The 22,018-nt window shown below is 48.3% G+C and overlaps 1 protein-coding gene across 16 annotated transcripts in view; it reads right to left on the bottom strand.

The window, feature by feature from the left end:
* The window catches only part of FHIP1A (FHF complex subunit HOOK interacting protein 1A), a 275,556-nt gene that overhangs the window by 8,594 nt on the left and 244,944 nt on the right, over window positions 1–22,018 (bottom strand). For all 16 annotated transcript variants that reach the window (XM_067736672.1, XM_067736678.1, XM_067736671.1 and 13 more), the window contains 4 exons: window positions 15,659–15,849; window positions 10,898–12,040; window positions 4,009–4,187; window positions 3,615–3,753 (listed from right to left, as the gene is read on the bottom strand). In XM_067736672.1, coding sequence (XP_067592773.1) covers window positions 3,615–3,753; window positions 4,009–4,187; window positions 10,898–12,040; window positions 15,659–15,849 — 1,652 coding nt within the window. The remainder of the gene's footprint in view (window positions 1–3,614; window positions 3,754–4,008; window positions 4,188–10,897; window positions 12,041–15,658; window positions 15,850–22,018) is intronic.

The following is a 22,018-nucleotide window of genomic DNA, read 5'->3' on the forward strand; positions in this document are numbered from 1 at the left end:
GCCCAGGGAGGGAGACGGAGGGCCAGCAGGGAAGTCCTGGCGGTGGTTCTGTCCTGTCAGCGTGGGACTGGCCCTTCCGTGAGTCAGACTCAACTCAAAAACAAGGAGACCCGAGTTATGGTCCTTACCTGGCAATTAGCTAATCATATAACGTCTCAGTTTCCTTTTCCACAAGATGGAGATAATACCTACCTGGTCCCCTTCTAGAACTAGAGATCAGTGAAAGGACTCTGAATACAGCTAAATACTAGAAAATACCACCTCTGTGGTTGAGGGGAAAATGGAAAGACTGGCAAGTAGCTGAGCCTCAGAGACCGATAGTCTCAAGAGTGACAATGTGACAGGAGCACAGAAAGTCCACCCGGACTTCTTCTTTTGGAAGCGTTAGGCTGGTTTCACCAGGGCCTGCGTGACGGAGCAGCTCGGGCTGCGGGCGTCCATCGTAAAAGGGCCCAGGGCACGGCTGCAGCGCCCGGAGCAGAGGCAGGGAGGAGGGAAGTATAAGTAAACGTCAGAACCGGGAGTGGTTTCCTGAAATGTTGCCCTGGGTCTGAAAAGCCACAACAAAGGGTTTTCAAGATACTACTGGGAAAACTTGAGAAGTTAGGAGAGAAATCCGTTCCCCCTCACCTCCCTGTCAGCGGCATCAGACAAGGCGCACGGCGCACGGACATGGACACCCCAGTATGTGGCCTCTTACGGGATTCTAATCACTCATTGCTCTGTGTCCCGGTGAGAACAGGGCTCCCAGATTCATCTCATTTATAGGCAATCACATCACACGCAAGCCTTCAGCTTTGTACAAGGGGACGGAGACCTTCGTCATTCTGTGCGTTGAGAGATTTTTGAAGTTGAGGGGAGGGTGTCACTTTGCTAACCTGAACGAAGTTAGGAGGTTAATCTGAAAAATTCCATCAAACAGAAGTCTTCGATCCTAACAGTAGCTTCCTACAAGTCAATGTCCCCTGAGAGTCACAGACCTTGGAAATCACCGCCCACAGCTGCCTAATTGACCACCTTACGCAGTGGGAACAAGACCCCCCTGGGCACGTATCTGGCAGCTGCCACCATCAGTCTGAGGCCAGGACAGAGCACAAAGCATGCTCACCTGGAGCGTGCAGGTCAAGGAGGCTGGTCAGGGTGTGTAGGCACCCGAGCTTAGTGATCCTAGCTGACCACCCGGGCCTCTAACTTCAGCTTCCTTCTATGAAAATGAAGCTAACAGTACCTTTCTTGCCCATTGCACAGTGCTGTTTGAAAAGTAAAACTGTCGGGGAAAGCACTTTACAAACTGCAAGATACAAGTGAAGACCAAGCCCAGAGTGCAGTGTGGGGAGACGCAAGTCACCTTCTGTCTGGAAGACTGCAAGAACTGCCATAATCCCTTGCAGCTCTTCCCATCAAGAGGTGGGGGGTCTGCTTCACTCCTGCACCTGGGCTGACCAGTGGCTTGGCCAGCAGAATACAGCAGAATCGACCCGGTGGAGTCCCGAGCTGGTGCCTCAAGAGACTGCGTGTGCTCACGCTCTCACTCTTGCAGCCCTACAGCCATGAAGCTGCCAAGCCAGGGCTAACCTGCTGGATGACGAGAAACGCGGACCCCCATCACCACGGCCAGCAGCCACCCCTGTGAGCTGGGCCATCCCAGATGCCCAGCCCCCGAGCGAGTCCTGCCAGCATCAGCCATGCCCGCCCGGGCCAGCAGATCACCCGGGCAACCACACAGACTCATGAGCACACATGATGGCTTTGTCTTGAGCCCCGGAGCTTTTGTGGTGGTCTGTTACGCGCAAAAGCTAGCTGAGGCACCGTCTCTCGCAGGGTGAGTCACATAGCGTGCCCCCAGCTCAGAAGGGACAAGCCAACAGGCCGACTGTCCACGGGGCTAGGAGAGGCCACGTGGGGCCCGTAGGCCACCTTCCCACAGACGTGGGCACTCCTCCCCTCCAGAGATGGCCCGCCTGCTCTCATCCAGGGCCAAGGCTAGAAGCTGCCCCTCATTTCACCAGTGGCACAGGGCCCCCCTTTCTTTCAAAGGGTGCCTTGCGGTGTCCTAATGCACTTCACACCCTGAGTCCTACAGCCAGAAAGGACTCGAGAGATGGAAGACAAACCCTTCACTTAAGAGTCGAGGAGAGACTTCCCTGGTGGCACAGTGGTTAAGAATCCGCCTGCCAATGCAGGGGACACGGGTTCGAGCCCTGGTCCGGGAAGATCCCACATGCCACAGAGCAACTAAGCCTGTGCACCACAACTACTGAGCTCGCCTGCCACAGCTACTGAAGCCCATGCACCTAGAGCCCGTGCTCTGCGACAAGAGAAGCCGCCGAATGAGAAGCCCGCGCACCACAACGAAGGGTAGCCCCTGCTCGATGCAACTAGAGAAAGTCCGCGCACAGCAGTGAAGACCCAATGCAGCCAAAAATAAATAAATAAAATTAAAATTTTTTAAAAAAAGGGCTTCCCGGGTGGCGCAGTGGTTGAGAGTCTGCCTGCCAATGCAGGGGACGCAGGTTCGTGCCCCGATCCGGGAAGATCCCACATGCCCCGGAGCGGTTGGGCCCGTGAGCCATGGCCTCTGAACCTGCGCGTCCGGAGCCTGTGCTCCGCAACGGGAGAGGCCACAACAGTGAGAGGCCCGTGTACCGCAAAAAAAAAAAAAAAAGTCGAGGAGCACGAGGCCCAGTGAGGCCAAGTGACCGAGATCAAACAGCTACACAGAGGCAAGGTCATGCCTTCACAGGGCTGGGGTTTTTTCAGCTTCCCTCAAAGGTTTAACACTGCCCCGAGTTACACTTCTGCCTCTCACTCCAAATCGTGTTTCCGATCACATGCTTTAGCCCCGGACCAAGAGCCCTGCTCTCTCCACTGTTCACCTGCCACAAAGAAGCCTGGCTTGTCCAGGGGAGATGAGTGAAAGCCAGCACAATGTGGGCCGTTCCCTGGCTTGCCCTCTCACCAAGGCTGAGGCCACAGCTCAGGAGACAACTGGCGTCAAACCTGCGCCAGCAGAGCCCACGCGAGGCCAGGCAGCCCCGTCCCCAGGCCTGGCCGCTGGCAGGGTCCTCAGGCTCTGGTCGGCAGCCACCCCCCGCCCCCCGCCCACTTGGCCAGGCCTCCTGAGCCGACGGAAGGCGCTTTCAGGAGGGCTAAGGGGTGCCTAAACTTTACTGCTTCTTACTGCTCCAAGGGAGTGTTTTTTACCTTCCAGAGCCTAAAGCACATTCATCTGGGGCCCGAGAGTATCTGAAAACATAATAACGAGAACGGATGCCCTCCTTAGGGTAGGACCGGCCAAAAAACGGCTCAGGGTGTGCACATACCGCTCCCTTCTGGCCCACACGTGCTAAGTTATTTATTCTAGCGGCAGTCCCCACATCACTCCTGCCCTGCACTACTCGGTTAGGAAAGCAAGTGCCCCGCTAGACTCCCCAAACTGGGAGCAGGCCGGGTGCGGGCAGGGTAGACTTTCCTTTGGGTTTAAGGACGCTCAGGGGAGGCTCTTCCCTGCTGCTTAAAAATGGAAATCTATTGAGATGCTTTTAGGGTCCAGGAGCTGAGGCAGCACCTGTGACTCCACGTCGGGAAGCTGGGGAAAGGGAAGAGCGGCTGACCTTTGGTGGGTGCCTCAGGGCTCGGGTCGGACAGGTCCACGCGGAAGAGCAGGTACTGCTGGGCTTGGATGAGGAGGCCCGGGAAGTCTCTCTCCCCAGAGGCGAACTGCTCAATCTTGTTCTTCACAGATGCGAGGACCTGTCAGAAGCAGCACTAATGACGCTACCGCCTCAGCACAGACTTCCACCCTGCATCAGGACATCTGTCAGGCAGAGGCCCCGCCGCAGGGTTTTAACTGCCTGGGTGTTCTGGGGAGGGCCCTCTCGAAACGTCAAACCACACGAAGCTTCTAAAGCTTCGCAGTTTGTCTAGACAAATCAACACAACCAGCATAACAGGTAACAGAAGGGGCAGGAGAGCAAAGGGATGAGAGCAGGGCGGGCGGGGCGGTACCTGGTAGAGGGAGCGCACGCTGGGCTGGAAGACCATGTTGGTGTTGAGCAGGAAGGAGCGCAAGAGGGGCTGCGGGTAGCTGGCCAGCTGCGTGATGATGCCGATAAGCAGCAGATTCACGTGCAGAGAGTTCTCCAGCATGTTCTCCAGCTTGGACAGGACCACGCTGATGAACGGGCCTGTGGAAGGACACGAGGCTTCAGGGCCGGCTGCGGACACGGGCCATCTGTCCCGAAAACGAGGAGCCGCCGGGGCCACCGGGTGCAGCCGACGCGGCCGGGTCGCCTCCTGCCTCAAAACCAAACCACAAGACACACCACCACCACAAAAAGAAAGCAGAAACATGGGGGTGGTAGCTAGTATTTTGACTCCCAGAGCAGTTTTAATACTTTGAAAATTATCATAGACCTTTAAAAAAAACCAGATGACCAATAATTTAATTTTTAAAATCAAAATATACTTTTCATACTATTTCTGTATCTCCTGGGGCTGTCAGTGCTCAAAAACATGGCATTCATCATCCCGTGATGCTGCGTGCTGTAGGGCGTCATGCAAACATTAGAGGCCATTAAAAGTTTTAGGGCTTCCCTGGTGGCACAGTGGTTGAGAGTCCGCCTGCCGATGCAGGGGACGCGGGCTCGTGCCCCGGTCTGGGAAGATCCCACATGCCACGGAGCGGCTGGGCCCGTGAGCCATGGCCGCTGAGGCTGCACGTCCGGAGCCTGTGCTCCGCAACGGGAGAGGCCACAGCAGTGAGAGGCCCATGTACCGCAAAAAAAAAAAAAAAAAGTTTTAGTAACAAAAAAATCTTCATGTCGTTAAAGAATAGCAAACACGTACAACTATGTTTACCAAACAGCAGCACTGTGAACGGGGGACTGTCTGTCCCCCAAAAGCACCTGAGAAAGACTCTGTCTTGTCAGTGTCACAATGTGGAAGAACCAGAAGAAGAGAAGATGAGAGGTAAAGGTGGGCTTGGCTGTAATTTTAGAGCCATGCTTTAATTTTCAGAGGGAGGTGGGGATGAGAGAGAGGGAAGGGACTCAGTTTGGAGAGCTGGAGTTTGGTGTGTCCTAGGCTCCTTAAACAAGAAAATCCCTATCACTATAAAAGCAGTTTGTAAAAAAACAATAGGCAAAAAGAAGCTGTGACTAATCTGGGCCACTAGAAAAATAATATGCTTTCTGTTTGTGTTCACTGAAGACAGGGAACATCCAGGCAATAAATCTGGCATTACTAAAACTACTTGAAGATGTTTTCCATTTTCACCATAAAAGTGGTCCATTACGCAAAATCAATGAGAATTTTCTATTTCCCCCAGTGGAGCTATTGATGATGTCACTAAACCATGGCATATTTATGACAAAAGCACATAACCCTTGATAAATAAGCATGTCTTATGAAGATTTCACCAACATTAATATGAGTTTAGCAAAAACATACTTCATCACAAGATGCTTCATTTAGAAGCCTTGGTTAGCGGAAGAGTTAAACCCTTTTTGTAAGAAAGCAGAAGCTGTCTGTGAGAAATGGGAACAGCAAACCACACCTGCAAGTAACAGGATAATGGCAATATTCCCGGTGCCACAAGCACAGAGGATGTCTTCTTAGGGGCCTGGGAACTCAGAAGAGACACTTTCCCTTTGTGGGTTGAGATTAGCCCCAACTTCCCCATCCCTGGGGGTCGGGGACAGAGCTCCTGAGTCACTTTCCATGACACAGGAGGTCAACGAATTCTTTGAATAGAGAGCCCTTGCTTACAAAACTGGGAGAGTTTGCCAAACACATTCGGAAACTCTGGACTGGAACCCCATTTTGAAAGCAACTTGATGGGGTTCCATCAAGAACCCCAAAAATGTCACCAGTAGCTCTTCTTAATTCTAGTCTTCCAGGCAGTCTTCTTCCAGACTAGTCTTCTAGTCTTCTAGTCTTCTTCTTGCTGCTGTCCTCACTCCTCCACCCCAGACCCGGGCTTTCCCCGCAGTCCCTGGGGCTCAGCATCTATTTCCTTCCAGAGGAGTAGAGACAGGTGAATCAGGTGATACTTGGGTGGAAAGAGTCTCCTATAAAACCTGTCTCCTTAGTGGAGCCCTCAGCTTCTCTGCCATAGGCCCAGACTAGAGCTGGCCTCACCTGGCCATCCTACAAAAACGAAAGCTGCACGGTGCAGAGGCAGGGGACAAAGTCTACACTCCATCACTACTGAGAGGGAGGAAAAAACCCAGCCTGCCCCCGCGCCCTGTGAGTCAGGGTCATCGCTGTCTCGCTTGAACGACAGAATATTAGGTCAAGGTCAGCCGATTGTCATTATAATCCACTAACAACATTAATTACAGCTTCTTAGGCATGTGCAGTAAGAAACATATATTAAACACTTTCAAGTTCCTGTTTTATTCTTAGTTGCTTTCTAGCACTTAAAAAAACCTCCTTAGCAAAATGCAGTTGCTAGGGGAAACTGGCGAGCAGCTGAAAACGAGAAAAGTCAGCTACAATTCAGAAAGCTACAGGTGTGGGGGGGTGACGCCGGGTGTATTTTTTTCCCCTTTTCTTCCAGGAAGACAGATAACTTCTGCACCTATAAAATACTGAATTTTCAGAACAACTAATACTATGGCGTTTCCTTCTCTCCCCTCAAGCCCTCTTTTCCCTGCCTCAGTGGCCCCCCACCCCAGCTCCCAGACTCCGAGGGGAGCTGCCATCACCCTGCACCTCAGCTCTGCAGAGTCCACCCTGGAACATCTCCCAAACGTGGACCGCCACCTCCCCTGCCAGAACTGCCTGACGCCAGAGACGCCTCATTTCTTGTCTGGACTTCAGCAACGGTTTTTCTATTTTAATAAAGACTAAAATGATTTAAAATTTCTCTGCTTCAAGCAGTATAAGAATATAAAGAACAGGCCTCCTCCCTGGAGGTAACCCATGTTAACAGATCCAAGTGTATTCTTCCAGAAATGTTTCACATACGTAATAAGTACTAATAACTGAATTATCATTCAGAACATTTATTAATCACTTATTATGTGCCAGGCAGTGTTCTAAGCACTCTTAAAGTATCAACTTACTTAAATATTCACAACAACCCTACAAAGTGTGCTTATTATTTATCCACATTTAAAGATGACCAGAATGCCAAGTGCACAGTTAGTAAATGGAGTCACAATTTTAATTCAGACCATCTGTTTCCAGTGCCAGGACTCTTAACTGACACACTATCTTGCCTCCCAGGGTGTGTGTGTGTGTGTGTGTGTGTGTGTGTGTGTGTGTATGTGTGTATGTGTGTGTGTGTGTGTATCTCCTGGTATTTTTTTTTAAACAAATGATAAAATGACAACACTGTCTACACACCGTTCAGTCCCTTGCTTTTCCACTGCACAACAGCTCCCAGAGACCGTCCCACATCAGCACACACAGAACTGTCTCATTCATTCACAAGATATTTGGTTGCCATGGGTGTTGCATTAGCAAAACAGTCCCCTACTGGTGGACATATAGGTTATTTCTAGTCTCTTTCTATTATAAACAACACTGCAATGAACATCTTTGTGTACACATCTCAGCACATCCATGTGAGCACAGCTGTGAAAATGTTCCTAGAAACATTACTACTGATGCATTTCAAATCCTGATATGATGACAAGTCTCTTACTTTGATCTTCCTGGCACCAACCTCTCCTCACTCCAGTGCTCTCTCCCCACTCTCCAAGGCTAGCCTTTCCAAACACGGATCTGGTCACATCATTCGCCAACTCTGATAATTCCAGGGCATCTTCAGTGCCAGGAGCACAAGGCCCCCATTCCTCAGCGTGGCCCAAAGGCCCTCCTGGGCCGGCATCAACCAATTTTGTGGCTTCCTCTCTACCCCCCAAGACCCATGCCTTGTCACCCCCATGTGCTGTCAGGCTCCTTTTCCTTGCCTGTTTTTTCCTCTGCCTGGACTGTCATTCTCAGCTCCTTTTACCCAGAAGCTTCTGTTCACTGTGCCCCTCCTCTGTGAAGCCTTTCCCACTCCCCACACAGGGCTCCCATAGGATTTGGATACAATGACGAACACATTTCTCACTAAGAGAGTATAGTTCTTTATTGACGTCTCTTCTGAAAGTCGACAAATCCCTTCATTTTTGTGTCCTTAGTACCTAGCACATAACCTGTCAACTATTAGGGGATCAATAAAAGATTGCTGACTTCATGAATAAATAAAATTAATTAGATAAATGAAATGCAATGCTTTGATTTTGCTGAGAAGCAAATTCATTTCAGTGGAAATCAGGATTCCATGGAGAGAGGGAAGTTAAGCAAATGCTGCAGAACAAACTCAGAAGTTTAGACACGACAAAGTTCACAAACGTGGAAAGAGAAAAGACGTTTCCTGAAGCTGTGTACAAGCTTCAAAGGAGGAAACAGGCAACGTTTTAGTTAAAATTACCTATACGTACCCAAATCTCAGGTTATGTTTTGGCGGTGTTCAGGTGTATCATATTCAAAATATTGATGCTATTTTATAGGTGGTGTATTAGCTTTTTTTTTTTTTTTGCCCTAAGCTATACTTTATTTCCTCAATTTGCATATTGCCCAGGGATGAAGCTCCTTGTATAGGCTGGCATTCTAAAGAACAATCTTAATTAGCAGTGGGTAGTCCTGATGTCTTGGAGAACACTGCAGACAAAGTAGGATTCCTGCTGGGGGAGAGTAAATGGGGCAGCCCTAGGGCAGAGTTGGGACTGAGCTAGGCTACTCTGCCCTCTTCCTCCCACCAAGCTCTCCCCACCCTCCCCTTATAAACTGGGAAAAGCCAGATTATCTAATCCTTTTTACTTATGATTGACTGATTGAATTTTAATTAAAACCCATTCACACTGAAATGTTATCTCAGCTAGACCTCAAGCCTTTTAATTGTGGAATTAAAAGCTTTCTCCCTGTTTAAATAAATTTTCAGGCTTCCGTAAACAGATGAATAAAAGTTGGAGGAGGGCGGAAGAGCTCCTTGAGATCACGTTAAGCCTGCCTGGCTGGACCCAAAGATGCTGTGACTTCGTGTATTTTGGGTGATCCAAGGAGGCGGGAGCATGATCTCCGCCCACCGAGCTGCCCCCTGCTGGCCAGGGAAGGACAAGCCTCGGCTGAGGCTGCTGGAGGCTGCCTGTGGTAACAGTCATGGCACGGCCCACCACCCCAGCTCAGGATCACATTTGGTCCTCCCCGAGTTAGGGCACCAAGGCCACATGGCTGGAAGCACCAGAGCCAGGAGTCCCCACAGGCGTGACTGCAAGGCCAGTCTGTCCCGCTGAGATGTTGGCTCCTTAGGACCCTCTCCTCTAACAGAACACCATTCAGGGGTCCCACCCCAGCTGTCCCTGAGCCTGAGGACCCCTCCTCTGTGCCAGGTCCCTCTGTACCACGATTTGCAGATTTCAGATTTTGTAACAGAGCAGGACCCTGTGGGGCCTTCCCAGGACAGACCCCCTCCCCCCACCCCCGCCATGTCCTCCACCTGCCTCTTGCCTGCAGAAAAACTTTAGCCAAAGAATTAATTTAATCAGAGAAATGAGAAACTAAAAAAGCAAAGGAAAATAGTCAAGCAAGACAAAATAATAACAGTCTAGCCATGAAACCAAGTCAAGGCCCTTTAGTTCCTCCTCAAGGGCTGTAGAGAATATTCTGAGCCATATCCTTTGAGCTGTTTTGTAGATACTGAAACCCTCACCAGGTGGAAGAAGTGAACTACACGATGACCTGACTGTATCCCTGACATAAGCTGCTGCAGTTCTAAGAACTGGCCTCAGAGAAATGGGAACAAACCGACCCTGGAACTGAAGGCTAACTGTACTTAAAACAATCGAGATGACGATGCTGATCAGACCACTGCGTGACTCGTTTCAAGACGACTGTCAGAGCTGACGGTGCTGTTTCCGCAGGGAGCCCCCTCCCTCCACCTATACACCCCTGAAGCTCCCCTTTAAAAGCTCCTGCCCCCTGATCGGCAGTGGGGAATCGGCTTTTGGACACGAGTCCACCTTCTTCCCAGGTTGCCGGCCTCCTGAATACAGCAATCTTTCTTTTCCTACCGACAAGTACTGGCTTTGAAGCAGCGAGCAGCCAAACCTGAGTTCAGTGACAATTTTACTTGGGTAATAATTTAATGATAATAATTCTGTCATAATTCCTAACCTCACTCCACTTACCTGATACCCCATCCTACCCCTTTGCCTCGTCCACGATTTCTACCTGCTGTTAGGGGTTTATCACTGGAACACAGCCACTCTTTAGCACAGTGATGAGTGTATGTGGGTCTACTCTACTTATTTTTGGATGAAGGTTTTGTGATTAACTGAAATGAGCTCCCAGGCCCAGGCAAAGGCACGACTAACCCCGATGGCCTCTGCTGTGTGGACACAGCCACATTGATTCAAGGGGTATTCTGAGTACCTACTATGTGCTCTCTCCACTGTTCAGCACCAGGGATAGAGCAGAGAACAAGCCAACACCTGTGCCCTCAGGAAGCACACATGCCAGTGGGGGAAACTGTAATTTTTTTTAAATACACGTAAAAGCAAATGCTAAGGAGAAAAATAAATTAGGCTAGAGGAAATGAGGCTATTAAATGATGAGACTGGATTTCTTGTGTGGTTTAGTCAGTCCTACTACTTTATCAAAGGCATATCAAGGGAAGTTACTCAACGGCAAAATGTAACCTCTAATTTGCTGGGGGGAAAAAAAAAACAAACGACAGAATAAGATAAAAATAAAACCACCCCTCCCTGCTGCTTACAAAAACATTCCACCCCTCCGGTAGGTAAACTGATAGCGCTCCTTACCTGCACCTTCCTCACTCTCCGGGTGCAATACGTACAAGCGCTTTCAAAAGCAGAAACCACAAAGCAATTAGCGTCACCTGTGAATGGGGTGCTCTGAGTCCTCGCGGGACGGTGACCGGCAAAGGCAGCCTCATCTCTCGCTCCAAACGGGGACGGCGGGGTCTCTGCGGCAGGAGCCTCAGCTATGAAAGAGTCAAAGTCATCCCCCTCCCCTTCTGGTTCCTTCTTCCCCTCTTCTTCTTCTCCTTTGCTCTCATTTTCCTCCTCTTCGGGCTCCTTTGTAAGAAGCAACGGATCAGGAGAGGAGACATTCTGCTCCATCAAGCCCTCGGTGCTGGAATCCAGTTCCTTAATGATTTGGTCATACTGGGCAATGAAATCTTCACCCTCGGGGTTAGCCACTGTCAGGCGTGCACCGTGCTCTGCCTCGGGGTTGGGGGCCGCTAACTCGGGGCTTGACTCCAGCGCGACTTCGGGCTCGTTCTCTCCTTCTGGTTCCTTGGACACACCGTGAAACACGTCCGAATCGTCCCTACCATGTTCCTCCTCTGAATCTGTCTCTGGCTGAGGGCCGGGCAGGGGGCCGTTGCTCACGGGGGGACCCTGGACCTGGGTCTGGGCTTGGGCTGGGGGCCTCGCGGCATCCTCCCGTGAACCGCTGGTGTCCTCTGCATCCTTCTCGGCACACAACCTGTATACCATCACGTCATCCTGGAAGTCGGACTCTTCGATGTAGGCCCCTTTGAAGAGCAGGATGGCGTTCTTCTTCATCTCCTGGATGTGTCTGGGAGGATCCACGGGGGCCGGGGGGCCCGAGTTCTCTGCATCCTCATACGGCCCAGGGCAGCCCCCACCCACCCCCGAGGAGATCCCGGTGTCGTAGCTGTCGTCCCACTCCAGCTCCGTGTGGCTCTTCTCCTTTCCGGGAGCCAGCTGGGGCCCCGTCGTCCCGGGGACCTGCTGCGGGAGGCTGAGCACAGGGTAGGTGGCGCTGGGAGCCCTCTCCTCGGGCGGGCCCAGCAGAGCCGGGCAAAGCGCCTCGGGGTCGGGGGAGTCTCCATCGTATAGGGCGGACCACACGTGGCAATCCCTTATGCAGCGGAGGATGTTGGTGTGGGCCTCCCAGAGGTACTGCAGGTAGCTGATGTCCAAGGCTTTGCCGTACTCCACGATGCAGGCCGACGGCGAGAACGCCTCGGGGGGCAGCTGCTCCGAGGGCCCTGCCCCGGGAGACACACAAGTCAGAACCGGGCAGGGGGACACAGGCAATGGATGGGAATGCAACTCATCCGGCTGCCAAGGCTTTGTCCCACCAGCTACTTTGGTTCTAATAATTTCTGATTAAATGATTTCCAAACAATAAAAAAAAAGTTAGATTTTAATAGGGAAAAATAAGAATAGAAACTCTATCCTCATAGAACATACAAACCAATCTGGATGGTCAGATACCGGCCATCACCAACAGAAGGCTGTTACTTGGTATCAGTCTTCAGAGAAACGTGAGCTAATGAAGGCAACCTCTCAAGTCGTTGGGAGTGAGACAGGCTGGGACCTGGGACCCTTTGCTGCAGTGCTGCAGTGCTTGCACCTGGACACACCTCTCCTCAAGCAACAAAATACAGAGAAACTGTATGGGACTAAAACTAACTGCGTGCATGCGCAGTTGGGGCAAATTCTGGACCCAAAAGATACAAAGAGAGCAAAAAACCCAACTGCCACTTTTGAAGAGCCTGGAGCAAAAACAAGGTGTCGGGAGCAACAGCAGAGTACTGCGCATGCCCCCTGCACACACCACCACCTAAGGGGTGGGCGAAACACCTAAGCCAGCCCTCCTGCCTGACCCCTGGACCCGCACTTACCCTCACCCCGTATAAGGAGCAAGCTGGGCCTCCACTCAGGGAGCCAGCCAGCAAGGGAATCTGTTGTTTGCTCTCGCTCCCGCCCGTGCTCCAGCAGGGGACCCAATAAAGCCTCGCCTGAATTTCTTGTCTGGCCTCTAGTCAACTTCTATTGATTGGGGAAGGCCAAGATCCCTGGTCGGTAACAGGAGGATTAAGTTAGGTAATATATCCAATATAGTACCTGCCACTGAGTAGGCAATTAAGAAGCTTTTTACTTTAACTCTAAAGTGGAAAGCCTATATAATCCATGAATTTGGGAAACAGATTTTCTCTAGAAAACCCTGGGTTTTTCGAAAAGACTGTTCATTCATTCTGCCTTCCTGGGAATTATTGGGAATTATATGTACCAAACAGTGACTTAAGATAAAGTCATATTCACTCCCAAAATAGCCCTTTTAACCTAAGAATGCTACCCTGACTACCTTTGATGTTAAAAGCTCTCAACCGTGTAACTGAAACAGGTATGAAGACATCTGCATTTAAGTTTACATTTTCCTTTAGGGAAAAAAAAAAAGAACTCAGACAAGGGAAAACACAAACTCTACCATTTCTTAAACATCTACTACATGGCAGGCGCTTTCTCAGTCAGTGCTATCTAATTTAATCCTCACAACAACCCTACATGGAGATACTATTTTCTCCATTTACAGATGAAGAAATTTAGGCTCAGAGACAATGATCACCCAACGAGTCAGTGGCAGAGCCAGCAATCAAGCAAAAGTTGCCTTACGTCAACCTCTCTCCTTTTTTCGTTCGATGCCACACCGTTCAACCCTATTCATTGTCTAAATCTCTACCTGACTGGGCCACAAGTGAACCTTTAAGAATGACACATTTTCACGTCATTAGGGTGGACACAATCCATGTTTTACAGCTCTACTTTTAAAAGTTTACCTCTTATCCACTTTGACTACTGATAATATTTATTTAGCACTTACTACATACTAGGTAGTTTTCTAACAGCTTTGTATGTCCTGCATCACTTATTCTTGGAACAACCCTTTGAGGAACGCAGAAGAGGAAAAAATCTTAGAAAGATCAAGTAGTTTGCCCAAGGAAGGAGCAGAGCTGAGATTCAGAATCCTAGCTCTTAACTACTGCACAAAAATCACATTATCTATCTACCCACCTACCTACCTGTGTAACCACCTATCCATCAGGGCACTTAGCCACCGTTAAGGCAACCTCAGAGAGAGGAGAGCGGAAAGAAATGGAATTTGGAATCAGAGGACCTGTGTCCTCTGTGTAACCTTAAATAAGTCAATCCCTCACTCTGAGTCTATTTCTTCATCTATAAAATGGGAATACTGTCTTCAAAGGATTAAATGTGGTAACACAGGGAAAGAACGTGGCGAGTTGCAGGCACTCAACCATCATATGTTTAACCTGAAATTTGAATTCTGCAGAAAGGTCAGCCACAGACTCATTCTTAAAACAACTTTTTTAGTAAACAAAAAAGACATCAATTTTTAACTACACTTTTAAAAATGACAGTTGGGTAGGAAAATATAAGATACGCATACTAGTTTACCTAACAGGAAAATATACTGAAAGTACAGCTTGTTACACTGCCACATAAAGTATTAATTTCCACGATACACTGTATCTTTATTTACAAACTAAGAATCAGTAAGACAACCTTAATTTCTAAGAATTGCATTTATACCAAATATGCTGATATTTTCTTAGTCAAGTAGCTCAGCTCTTAGACAAAATGCTTTTTATCGAAGAGGACTAGAGCTGGGTGGACAGAATGACACTGTTTGGGGGGATATCAGAATATAGATTGGAAACACGGAAGTCAGCACGAGGCCGGGACCATTTCCTAGTGGTCACAGGATAGGCAGACCCCTCCTGAGCTGAAGCAGCCTTCTGACCACCAAAGACACACAAACGCCCCTTTGCTGCCTGCCAGAGGGAGGGCCGCGGTTGACACGGGGGCCGTTTAAATTTTACTTGGACAAGATCAGCTGTGGCTGGCAAACACCACGGGGTACTGTGGCTTCTGGGACAATAAGTATTTATGAAAAACCCCTCGTGATGTCAATCAAATGAATCATATACTCTTGCCATATCAGACATTTCACATTTTAGAATGATATATCGTTGGCAGGCAAAAGCATCCACAAACGGGTCCCTTTGGAAATTAAAATAAGGGCTAATTCTGTCTTAGCTATAGCCACCCTCCACACCCTCGGCCCCATTTTGTTTAAAAAGACACACGGGTACACTATTCATACTGGACTCTGAGGATGGCGCTAGGAAGCCTAGTTAAAATAAAGGTCTGGGAACACTGAGTAGGTAAGAGCTGGGTATGTCAAGGAACACTGATTACCAAACGTCCAGAACTCTTTACAAAGCAGAAAAGGACCCCCAGGTAGTCAGTCAGAAAAGAAATGGGACTCACTGCATCATTCCCTGTCTACCTAGAGACAGACACATCCAAGGAGAGATGGAATTGGGCATCCTTTTGTTTAAAGATTATCCCTCGAGAGGTCCTCCCCTGACAGGCTGGGACCTGGGACCCTTCGCTGCAGTGCCTGGACCTGGACAAACATCTCTTCGGCTCCTCCAGCAACAGAATACAAAGAAACTATAAGGGACTAAAAATAATTGTGTGCACTCACAGTTGGGGCAACCTATGAACAACAAGATACAAAAAGGCCAAAACCCAACTGCCACTTCTGAGGCGTCAGGGGCAAAAGCAGGGCCCTGCGAAGGATTCCTGGCCTGACCCACCAATTCGCAACCCCCTCACCCCACTTAAGGGACCAGCTCGCTCCACCCTGGGGAGCAAACAAGGGAAGCTGCTTCTTGTTCTCCCTTCCTCGGGCTGTAACACGAGTCCCAATAAGGCCTTGCCTGAATTTCTCACCTGGTCTCTCTTCAATTTCTATTGATTAAAGGATCAGGGACCCAGGTCGGTAACACTCCTACCTGGACTCTCATGCGTGCACTTTGACCAGAGAATATAATCCCTCTCTTGGTTCCCAAGCGTCAGGGTGATCCCGCTGGAGCAGCAGACGGGGGTCAGGGCGAGCAGCCTGGCCGCAGAAACAGAGTAACAGTCTCTCTCCTTCACAGCCCACCTCTGACTCAGCATCATGTGATTGCAAGGGATCAGATACCTGGAAAGCCAAAAAGGGCCAGCGTTCAGTGTCTGCAGGTCCGTTCCCAGTCCGCCACTGCCTAAGCCACGACTGTCACAGCCGGGGTGGCTCATGCTCTCCCCACTCTCACTCCAGCCATCCCACCACCCCCCAGGGCTCACTCCCGTGCTTAAAACTCGTCAAGGGCTTCTTTCTTCTGGCGCAGATTTAAGGGCCTTCACAATTTAACCTCCACAAACTTCCCCATCTTTTAATGGATCCGCTATCCCTCTGTGCCTCCGGGCCTTTGCACCTACCCTAGCCGTCCCCTGCAATGTGCTTTCCCCTCCCCCTGCCTGACAAATGCCTTGTCATCCTGCAAAGTCTGGCTTCAGTGTCCTCTTCTCCGGGAAGGCTTCTGGGCTTCCTACTCCAAGATGGAACTACCCTCTCCCTCCACTATGCTCACAGCCTTCTACTAAGGCACTATTACTAGAATCACAGTCATTTCGGTGTCTGCCTTCTCAACATAATGTGCTATCAGAGCAAGCACCTCCTTCAAGAGTTTTGTCTCATGATCCCGGAAACTGGCTCAGAGTCGGTATTGAATGACAGCAGTTGCACAAAAAGGCAAAGGGACCCGTCATGGTGCGAACCTCCTCTCATATTCTCGCAGATGATCACGAGAACATATTGTGCTACAGGCGTTCCATCACCAGTTCCAAAGAGTGGGTGTGTGTAAGGCAGGGGCAGGATGTCCCCACCCCACCAAGCAATCAATGGTCCAGACATGAAGGTGTCCTTCAGTTCTGCTCAGGCCTGACGCGTCTAGCCGGAGATGGCAGCGCACCCCACAGGTTAAGGGTTCGGTCCTACAAGGCTTCCCCCGACACCCCCAACACACACACACACTTCAGACGCCACTCACAAGTCCAGCTGTCACCTGTGCTTCCGACTAACCGGCTATACATCAGAGGTGCCAACGACCCCCCTCCTCGGGTTCGATTAATTTACTAGAGCGGCTCACGGAACTCAGAGACATTTTACTTACCAGGTCGCTGGTTTATTACGAAAGGCTATAACTCAGGAACAGCCAGATGCAGAGATGCACGGGGCAAGGGTGGGGAAAGGGCGTGGAGCTTCCATGCTCTCTCCAGGCTGTCTCTCTCCCAGCGTTCACCAACCCAGAGGCTCTCCAAACCCGACCGTGGCGGGGCTTTATGGAGGTTTCATTATAGTCATGGTTGACTGAATCGCTGGCCATTAGCGCTTAATTCAACCCTCTCCCCTCTCTGGATATCAGGGGGGTGGGACTCAAAAGAAAAAGGGCAAACACCAAATATATATTTCTCCTTATAAATCACAACATTACAGGGGCCAAGGACTCACCGGGGAACACTGGGCCCGGTTTCACACAAAACCCTTTTGGGTGGTGAGCAAGGCATCTCAGGATCATTATGAAGCTGGAGAGAAGAAAGCCTGGGCAATCGTTTCTGACACACTTGGAGCACACTAGCGGGCTGTGTGGGTACAATAAAGTGTGTTTAAATGGCTTCCTTTCCTAACAGGGAGATAGACCATACTGTTTATTTAAACAAAGATGGCACAAATGGGATGGAGGCCTCACGGCCAGAGCCGAGCGTCCCACGTCTGTGCAGGAGCCAACGCCAGAGACCCCAAGCCCGTAGGCGAACAACCACAATCTTCAATAAACCAGAGTGTTTTTGTTTCTGTATTTAGCTTTTGAGAGAGAGGCAGTACGGAGGAAAACAAGCTGTGATGACGGATTCAGTGAAAAAGATAAAAGTACAACTTCCAGGGCATGTCTTGAGGCCAGTAAACATTAAGCCGTCTCCCGCAGCTCCTGTTGGTCCCAAAGAGGAAAATCTATGTTTGCATTAATGACTGAGCCACTGCAAGTGCCTGAGTCAAGGAGGAAAAGAGATTTAATTCTCTTCAGAGCAGTTTACACTTAAGGTCTTAATAATGTCCATGGTATAAAATGACAAACTTGCCACTTAACCTTCTGTTCTCAAAACATAAATCAAACCATGACTCATTCAACCCAAACCTTAGCTAGGTGGCCAGGTAAGGGGGTCCCAGTCTCCCCTCCCCGCACTCATGGGCATACAACACACACACATGCGCGCGCACGCACACACACACACAGACACGAGCCTAAATCCCTCTCCCTAAGATCCAGACACACCCTGCATGTCTGATGTGGTGGCATCTATTTGCATAAGTTCAGCTGCATGGGAGTCAAAGGTTCTAAAAACAAAAAGGAAAGATTGGAGCGGGGTGGGGGAAAAGAGGCCAGATCTGTTCTAATCCTTAGCCCAGCTCTGGGGACCTGTACCTGAGCCCTACTGCAGAAGAAACAGATCCTGTAGGTAGAAAATGAAGGACCTCTTTTCATGAGGATCTCTGTGAGCAGAGATGCTTTGTTGACCAAGAGTGAGGCAGAGGAGAGAGGCCTTCTCCCACCTGTCTGAAGCCAGCGCAGCTCTGGCCCCTAGAACACTCAAGGGGGCAGTGCCGCTCCAGCACCTGAGCGCCATCCCCGTCCCCAGCACTCTCAGGAGGGGCGGGGACACGGCAGGGACAGAGGGGAGGCAGCACCAACCAAAGGGGCTCAGCAGAGATGATGCTGTGGCAACTGTCATGATCATGAACACACATAAGGCCCCTCCCTTGGGACCCCCCAGAAGTGACGGCTGACGCTTTGCAGAGGGCCAAGGTCTTACATGAGGAGCTAGGGTGAGAGCCAGGAAAACCCATCCTGTGGTTGTTGATGTGAACGCTTCTGCTCTCACAGGCGAGTGAGGCTCAGGGAAACTCAGATTACACAGGATTTTTTTTTTTTCGTGGTTGAGAAAAAAATTTTATTTATATAGCATACATATAAGTTAAAAAGTGGCAGAATGTTAACAATTACTGAATCTAGATACAGAATACGTGGGCGTTCATTATACTATTCATTCAGATTTTCTACGTATTAAAATATTTCATAATAAAAAACTGGAACATAATAAAATTAAAAGGGGCCTAAATGCAATGAGGTGCCCAAGAACAGGTCCCTGAGACAAAAAAAAAAAAAAAAAAAAAATACATTAGTAGAAAAACTGTTGAAATCTGAATAAAGTCTGTACTATAGTTAATATTATTGTATTAATGGTAATTTCCTAGTAAATGTGCCATGGTTATATAAGATGTTAAGAGAAAGCTGGATAAAGGGAACTCCCTATACCACCTTTGCAAATTTTCTGTAAATCTAAAATTATTCCAAAATAAAAAGTTATTTTTAAAAGGGGGCAACCAGTATATAAAAGCTAGAAGTTTTCATTGATTTTTTTGACAGAATACATGATATAGGACTACTTCTTAATAACGCTAGTCAATCAATAAGGAAAATAAGTGATCAGTAACACAAAACGTCTGACTGTAGGTCTTCCAAGAAAGGAAAAAGGACTAACAAACAAGAATACAGTGCTTTACCATTTACAGATCTTTCACATACATTCCGTTTGACCCTCACAACATCGCTGTGAGGTAGGCAGCACAGATATTATTCCCATTTAACAGATGAGGAAAGTGAATCTCAGAGCAATTGACTGATGTGCCCAAGGTTCTACAGTTAGTAAATGATTTGTATTCATATCAGTCTTTGACCTAAAAATTCAGCACCCCACCTCCCCTCATACTTGCCTACCTACTTCACAGGGATAACGAAGATAAAATGAATTCAAGGCTAGAAAAATACTTTGAGGGAAATAATTTTCCACGATACATGGCTCATTCCCCTTCTGGTCCCAGCTTGCGCGTAAACACAGAATTTTATATTGCCTCTGTTCTGTGTTCAGCTAAGCAACTAAGTAAGACGGGGGAACAGTGTGATCCTCTTTCAAGTTACATAAATTACAATCAGGGTAACTGCTATTACAGCAAGTTGAAAAACAACACAGAAAGGCCAATGTGCAACTACACAGGATTTACTGTACCCTTATTTTCATCATTAATTATTCAAGAAATAAACTGCGTCAATGCTTTTATATACTGCAGGAACTCAATGGCTGCTTACAGCTCACACAAAGCGCATTTCATGATTTAAGTTGATGTATGTAGATTTCTATTCTTTGTTTGAAGTACTAAAACAAAATGGAACAGTGGATCAAACCTAATAAAGCTATTTATCACATATCACCAGCGGGTAGCTTGAAATTATATTAGAATACAGAGTTACCGGGAATTTGCAACTCTGCAAACACATGCTTTCCGTAGAAACTAAGCACTTTCTTCTAAGTAAATCAAGTAAAGGGAGATCCCCCACAGACTGAAGGAGGGGCTTCTATAAAATTGGAAATTGGAGAGTCAGTTCAAATGAGTAACACCCCTGTATTCAAAGCAGTACTTCTACTACTGTGCCTTTAAAACGAAGGATTATCCCAGAGGGAAGAGTGGGAAAACCGTACACTGACCCTCTGTCTCTCCATCATTTACACAGAAAGATTAGAAACAGAATAAAGTCAGAAGCTCCCCAAACGTCGAACATCAAATACACCATCATGTATAAAACAGATAGCTAGGGCTTCCCTGGTGGCGCAGTGGTTGAGAGTCCGCCTGCCGATGCAGGGGACACGGGTTTGTGCCCCGGTCTGGGAAGATCCCACGTGCCGCGGAGCGGCTGGGCCCGTGAGCCATGGCCGCTGAGCCTGCGCGTCCGGAGCCTGTGCTCCGCAACGGGAGAGGCCACAGCAGTGAGAGGCTTGCGTACCGCAAAAAAAAAAAAACAAAAAAAACCCAGATAGCTAGTGGGAACCTGTGGTTAGCACAGGGAGCTCAGCTCGGTGCTCTGTGATGAGCTAGATGGGTGGGATGGGAGGCAGGGGGAGGTCGTCCAAGAGAGAGGGGATATATGTATACATATAGCTGATTCACTTCATTGTACAGCAGAAACTAACGCAACATTGTAAAGCAATTATATTCCAAAAAAAAAATAATAAAGTGGCTGTTGATAGCCGAAAAATCACTTAGGAATTTAGTACAGATGTCTGTCATCAAACTATCTTTTCATTTCAACTATATTTGCCTGGGGTGGGATTTTATTTAAATTCAGGAAGCAGTAAATATAATCAGAGGCTAATAAATGGCTTTAGAGGCTCAGATTACTCAAAGCCATCCCAATACAGAAGGAAAAATATATTCCCCACATCGTCCCCCCTTTTTTCATTATTTCCGCAACCCTCTGCAACCCTGGGTCCATTTTCTATTTTATTGGATATTACTCATTAAAATAAATCACCATCACTTCTGAAACAATTCAGTGATAACCAATCAATAACAAAGGACACACGTTGCCTACTGCTACACTGACAATAAAGACAAACAAAACAAAGCAGTGAAGTATGATGAAGTAAGCAAGGTGCTTCTTAAGAGATGATGATAACCTCAGTAATGTACCAACAGGCAAGAATCTTAAAAGCAACGTTAGTGAATTTCAAAAAGCTCGTTTGTTTTTCAGAGACACTCTGGCTGTGTTTCTCCTATTCATCTTACCCTAGACTGGCATTTTTTCTCCCCTCTCCTCCAGACACCCAATGCCCACATAAGATGGAAATGCTCCTGAAGAGAACAGGCAGCTTCTCTTCGAGCAAAACAGCCTCTATCCGAACACAGCAGGCGAAGCAGTTCATAAACCTGACAAATGACCAGCACTTCTGAAAGAAACACCCCAACCAGAATATTCAGAAATGGCATTCAGGGTATTAAGCAATTAAATGTTGCCTAAACTGGGAAGTGCCAAGAACATGCAGTTGATCTGTCACTTCACTGCTTGTCAGCATTTCCTGCCTGCCTTAGGCCTATCATAGGTCACATCCCTGGAGGTGGGCAATTTCTCCTTGGTTTTCTGCTTCCTTAAATAGCCTCTCTTTGGGGGGACCTTATTTCAACTTACTTTTCTAATATTTTGCTAAAGGAAATAAACAGATCAGTTACAAATGGATTATCACTTTGAAATGTCAATAATTAAGAGTATCTGGGTTGCAACAAAAATTGATGCATTTATTTACCATGGAGCAAATAACTTCATTAAAAGGATTCACATAATCTTCACTGCTCTATTGCCTCTCAGATCTACAAGTTTATCATGTATATTCGAATGACTACAGTGGCAACAACAAAAAGAACAAGTTATAAATCTATTTTT

The sequence above is a fragment of the Pseudorca crassidens genome, chromosome 4 (assembly GCF_039906515.1).
Source record: "Pseudorca crassidens isolate mPseCra1 chromosome 4, mPseCra1.hap1, whole genome shotgun sequence".
Taxonomy (NCBI): domain Eukaryota; kingdom Metazoa; phylum Chordata; class Mammalia; order Artiodactyla; family Delphinidae; genus Pseudorca; species Pseudorca crassidens.